The sequence below is a fragment of the Nymphaea colorata genome, chromosome 14 (assembly GCF_008831285.2).
Source record: "Nymphaea colorata isolate Beijing-Zhang1983 chromosome 14, ASM883128v2, whole genome shotgun sequence".
NCBI lineage: Eukaryota > Viridiplantae > Streptophyta > Magnoliopsida > Nymphaeales > Nymphaeaceae > Nymphaea > Nymphaea colorata.
In genome coordinates this window covers 11,899,351-11,905,802 of record NC_045151.1, presented here as the reverse complement: position 1 = coordinate 11,905,802, position 6,452 = coordinate 11,899,351, and the positions used below count along the sequence as shown (strand labels likewise).

Sequence of the window (6,452 nt, the reverse complement as noted above, 5' to 3'; positions counted from 1 at the left end):
TATGACTATTATGACCATCTAAGTGATGTTTATGATATGACTCATCTTTGCTGAGTCTCACATCACGAGAAACAATAAACTTGACACTTCCAGAATTGCATTTAAGAGACTAAAGACTTAGTTTGTCAATATTAGGAGGGGAAACACAAACATATGTAACACAACCAAAGGTGCGCATATGATTAATTTTAATCTTGTTCCCAATCAACATTTCTAAAGGAGCCATGCTATTAAGATGTCTCCTAGGAATTCTATTAATGATGTGACATGCATGAGATACAGTATCACTCCAGGACAACGTAGGAACTTTCATTTGAAACATTTGTACAACTTTTGAAAGATAGTGACTTTTTTGTTCAAACACACCATTGTTGTTGTGAATATACACACATGTAAATTGAAGCTCAATAGCATTATTGTATGTAAACTACTTAAGAGCATGATTTTTATATTTGTCCTATTGTCTGAACACAAACACTTAATTTTCTTGTTAAATTCTATTTTTAATAATTTTACAAATAGTTTGAATTTTTCCAAAACTTCCTTTTTAAATTTTAGGAGATAAAACCAAGAAGTTTTGGAATAATCATCTATGGACAGCACATAATACCAAAAGTTTGTTTTTGACATCACAGGCACATTGCCCACATATTAGAGTGAATTAAATCAAATGGTGCCAAAGCAATACTACTAGAAATATGAAAAGTGGTCTAGATAAATATCACGTTAACAAACATCAAGCCCACTGCAATAAAAATCCATATGAGAGAATAAAACTTTCAAAGATTTAGTGGAAGGATAGTTGAGTCTATAGTACCAATATTCAACTTCTTTATTTCCAGCATGTAAAGCAAATGAATTTTGGCTATCATAATAGAGTCCTTTCAAAAATCTTCACCAATTGTCTATTGAGTCTTCAAATCCGAAAATACAACTTAGTTTTGGAGAATATAATAGAACAATTCAAATCACAGGTAATGTAGGTAATAGACATTAGATTGGCACATGAACTGAGCATGCAAAGAACTCTGCTGCTCATGGTTTTATCAAAAAATCGAGTCTTTCCAATACCCTTGACTCTCATGGAAGAGCCATTGGATGCTGACACAATCATCTATCTTGGACAATTAAGTGTTTATTCAGGCATCCAATCTATTGCACATATGGTTGATCACCCCTACATCTATAATTTAGGAAACTAAATCAATCATATTAGAGTCTAAAGTATATAAAAGAATGCCTACATTGGCGTGGGAACCCCAAGAGAGTTACCACCATTCTTGTGTTTTTGAGTTATGAACACTCTTAAACATGCCTACAATCTTTTTCTACAGTCATGCATCTTTATTTTGCTTGCTTTGGTTTTTGGTGGCAATATTAAAGGTAATTGTGTACCCTTGTTGGGATTCATGTTTAGCATGAGAGCCAATCCATTTTCTTCACTCTCATGTGATATAGATTTCTTTTATAGCTTCCTAATGAGAAACCAACAATTTTCAATAGAATGACCTATTGTTTTTTATAGTGCTCACACTTCAACCTTTTTTTATTTCCATAAATATGTCCTTAGGAGTCATTTGATGGTATTTATAGGCTGACGACCACAAGCAAATGCAACCTTTTGAACTGCTCTTGCTGTTGGTCTTCATCTTTAGAGGGGTTCAGAATGCAACATATTGACTTTTCATGCACAAAGAATGAGCATACAGAGGAAAGGGAAGACAGATCTTACATCATGAGATGTTGTGATCTGGTTGCTCCCTAGTTGTGACCTAGACCAGCAAGTATTTGAAAGAAATCACTCTTTTTTTATAATTTATTAGATTGATGGTGTTAAGAGCATAGGTGTCAATCATGCCACAAGCCTTTCAAACAAGTGAAATACTCACTCATCTGTTAATCTCCCTTTCTACTTCATGAATTATTTGAGCAATTTGAAACATCCGAACAATGTTGTATTGCTCATTATGTATGTCTTTCACCATGTTCTAATTGCTCACTATCTATGTCTTTCATCACATTCTAAATAGCATAGCTTCCCAGTATCAAGAAACATGAAACTTTTTGCAATTTTAGGGTTTTTTTGAGTTTATGAGCCATGATATGACCAAGTAATTAACATCCATTCATCCTATATGGGATCTGTTGTGGGTGGTTTTGATTAATGCCCATTAATGAACTCTATCTTAGCGTTGCCGTTAAGAGATAGCATGGCAGCTCTTGTCCACATGAGAAGTAAAACCATCTAATAGCATGTTGGTGATCTTAAGATTTGGGGTACCTATTTCATGCACAATTGATGTTCTGACCATTGCATTGAGTAGTTTGAATCATTGTGTCCATGCAATGCCATTGAGAAAAGTATGATGAGGAATGTATCTACTAAATGACAAAAAACGATCTTCACTCTAATAATAAGCGAAAATAATGATAAAAAAGATGGAAACTCAAGGAGACTCGAATTTAACATGGTTCAGCCACGAAGCAGCCTACATCCATGGATAAGGGCACATTCGAATATTTTCTATTCACGATGAGAGAGTGATTGCATCGTACATACTCAACTCAGCCTTGTATGTAGAGAAATGATAAAGGAAACTTCTTACACCAATGCAAAGTGTGCAAACAGAATTTTGCAAAACAGAGTTCAATGCATGAAAGAGAAGTGAACCACTAGCAAATCTTTGAGCCGTTGAGGAGATAATAAAAAACTTTCCAGCATGCTTTCAAATGGGCTCCCACATTCAACACTCCCTCTCAAGTGGGTCTTATGTGATTCCTTAGATAAATCTCACTGGCAGTTGGTCTTAATTCTTTAGACAATCAGTCTTAACTTCTTTGGGCACAATCTTTTCACGAACATAATGATAATCAATCTTGATGTACTTGGTCCTTTTATTCGTCGATTCATAAAAAGCTAGATTGGCAGCAATATGAATTGTAGTCTTGTTATTGCAGTATAAGCTCCTAGAGGCAACATATCAAATCCCATTTTGCTAAGAAGGCACTTCACCCAAGTGGGTTCACTAACTCCACCAATGTACTAGATCTGAAAATAAACATTATATTTTTTTGTTTTTCCATATAATGACATACTATCCAGTAATTGATTTATGGTTGATGATGTCTCCAGCCCGGTCAGCATCATTGTACCCAATGACATGAGTGTGACTATTTTTCTTAAACTATAAGTTTTGGTGAACGACTTCATAATATATCTCATAATTCTATCAATATCCTTCATATGTGATTGTCTAGGATCTTGTATGTAATGATAAACCAAGTTATCTACTAAGTAATGTCTGGGTTATCGTAAAGTTGATATGCTACTGGCCAATCTTAGAAGCCATCATTTGTCAGCCTTAGGGTCCTCATCATTGCTATTAAGTGATGGTTTGGCTTCTATAAGTGTGTCGATAGAGCAAGATCCAAGTTTCCCCATTTCCTTGAGAATGTCTAGGGCATATTTTCATCATGACAGATCCCTTTGCGAGAGTGCAATTTCAATTTCTCCTAGACACCTTAAAACTAAGAAAATCTCTTGATGGCTTTAGGATGAAGTACAACCAATCATGCTAAATGCCTTTATCAATCACCTTCTTTATTTCCACATCCTAGAAAACCACAATCTCGGAAGTCAACAAATCCTATCTAAAGCTTGTTATCAGTAAATAGACCAAGGAACATTATTAATGATAAAAAATATTTGCTAATATCCTTCTTCAGTTTTGAGGAACATATTTTCCTTATTGTCAATCCACTTGTGATTGGCCAGTCACTTTGTATGTATTCTTTTATTACTCTGAATTTTGAAATCACAGATGTGATTTCATATGTTTGTATATACTTCAAGAATTTTAGTTGTGGCACTTACGTGTCATTTCGCATTATTGTGCATAACATGGCTTCATAGGGTCTGTGTATCGCTTTGAATCAACACTGGATCTGAGCTAGAAGGTGTATTGCTTGATTCAACTATGGGCACACCACATTAAGATGATGAGATGCCTATCAAAGAGCCAAGCCATATCATGATATGATGTAACAAGAGCTCAATGCTCATAAAAGACGCCACCAAAACAAATCACAAACATGACAACACAAGGAAATTACGTGCTCTGACATGAAGCCTATGTCCCCGGAAGAGAACCAGTAAAAGTTTTTTATGCATTTTCTTATTCACTAAGTTACCTGAGAAGAAAGATAAAACACATTTTGACAGGTAAAAGAGATCATGAATGCCACAAAGGGCAGGTGAATTAGCTCAAAAGAAAATGTCTCGGACCCAAAACATGTTACCAAACAGGTAAGATCCTAATCCAACAAGAAGGATCTTACGCAAATAGCGAGGGATTAGGACGAAAGGCAATAATGTCGTGGTACTCCATAACTTAATGACTTTAGTTGAAAGCCAAGGGTGTTTGGATGACATTTTTATCTAACTAAATTTTCCAAATACTTGGTTTTATGGAAACCAAGTTGTTTAATGAGTTTAAAAACTTAGTTTCTCTGTTTGAATGTCACACCCATAAACTGGTTTTTATGAATAAGATAAGCGTCCGGGTTTTACTTTTTTTTACAAAACCTCGCTTTGTCAAAACTCATTTTTCTCAAACCCAGTTTTGATGGCACTAAAACACTCCAAAAACTTTGTTTGGAAGCAAAACCAAGTTTCAGAAGCAAAACTAAGTTTTGCTTCCAAAACCTAATTTTGGAGTGTCATCCAAACTTTTAAGAATTTTTTTTCTAGTGATTTGGACAGTTGTAAGGATGTTGCAAAGAATGTTGTATTTTGAAATTTTCCCAACCACTGCACATTTAGCAGTTAGAAAGAAATAATTAAGTGATGATTTCCCAAAATAAATAGGTTGACGAATTGGAACAATGTGCCATTTATGTGGAAATGGCAATTTCCGTGTTTCCACCTTTTTAGCCGAATAGCAAAGAAAATTATTCAGGCAAACGTAAACGTATTTAGTATTATTAAAATAACACAAAGTGTGAAGAATTGTGACGATTTGCTCTCGGAAAGGGCAATCAACTAGTTTTCCGTTCCTTGTTATTTGTAAGGACCGAAATATAAATTTAAGAGAAAAATTAATTACATATAGGGTCATTGAACATCATAATTTGCACAAACACTGCTCTCTTCACCATATTTACATAAAATGTCCCATCTCAAAATGGAATTAAAAAAAGAAAAAAGGTACATTAGGAGTACTTAGAGATCCACGAGGGTCAGCTTGTCCCTGAAACCACTAATACCGAAACTACCCTCTGCGGCCCACAACCCATACAGTACGGTGCTGTCCTCGTGAGACCCCACAAACTCGAATAAATAAAGATCGAGTAGTTCTGGTCAGAGTCAAGGTCCATGCTAGTCCAACTACTAACAAGCCGGTGACATTTTCGTCAAGGCGGTTGTCAATGAGGGAGGGAGAGAACAGAGGGGCTGATCAAGTGGAGGCGTCGACGGAAGCGAGGCGGAGGAGGAGTTCGTCGAGATCGACGCCGACGCCGGCAGCGCCGCCGTCCGTCCGGCGGAGTATGTCGAGGATGGACCGAAATATTCCGGCGGGGCACGGGATGCGGAGGACGCCCTTCTGGTCGTATCCGTACTCCTGGGCGGAGCGGCGTAGGAGCTCGGCGAAGAGGGGGTGGTTGAGCGACTCCGCAGTCACCACGAACCTCTCCATCTCCTCCCCAACGCAAACAGGGAGGTGGCCCTCCGGCACCCCTCCACAGCCACCCGCATCGCCTTCCCCCGCGCAGGAGGAGGACCGCCTCCGCCCTCCCTTCCGTTTAGGAGCGACGGAGCCGGAGCGCAGGAGGACGTAGTTCGCCGACGACGAGTCGGCCACTCTCGACAGCTTCCTCATGAGCTGCTTCATCTTCTTTTACTTCTCCGGCGAAGAGACAAGAACAAAGAGAGGGAACCGCTCTGAACAGAGACAGAGACAGAGACGGAGACGTCGGTCGTACTGAGAGAGAGAGAGAGAGAGCACACAAAGAGGAGCAGGGACGATGAAGTACGGGGAGGTAGATATAAGCGGTTGCTATCATAATGCCCAAGCTTGCTCATAAACTACGATGGCGCCACTATCGTTCCTTTTTCTTTAACCTCCTGTTAGCCGGTCACGTGACAGCGACACGCACCATATCACGGCAAATGCAAGTTCATTAATATTCAATTTAATGTTAATTATCCTTCTCCTACTTCTTACAAGATTAAATTCATGAATTAAAAAGCAAGCCGTATTTGCAACGCCATAGATGGAAAACTTCGGGGTCGCTTAGGCGCGATCAGTCGTCGTTGCCGTGGTGATGATGCTCGCCGCATAATTGAAGGGCTAGATTTCCACAAACGACGCCATTATTGATCTGTGTTCTTCCTTGGCCCGGCGATGTTTGAAGTTCCCCCTAACTTGGCTGACGATTTGCCAAAATGTTCT

General features: G+C 38.4%; 1 protein-coding gene across 1 annotated transcript; it reads right to left on the bottom strand.

Moving 5' to 3' along the window:
- Positions 1-5,001: 5,001 nt before the first annotated feature.
- Positions 5,002-6,025, bottom strand: LOC116267685 (auxin-responsive protein SAUR71-like). The gene has a single exon (XM_031649552.2). The coding sequence runs from the start codon at positions 5,889-5,891 to the stop codon at positions 5,457-5,459; it is 435 nt and encodes a 144-aa protein (XP_031505412.1). The 5' UTR covers positions 5,892-6,025; the 3' UTR covers positions 5,002-5,456.
- Between the last annotated feature and the right edge of the window lie 427 nt (positions 6,026-6,452).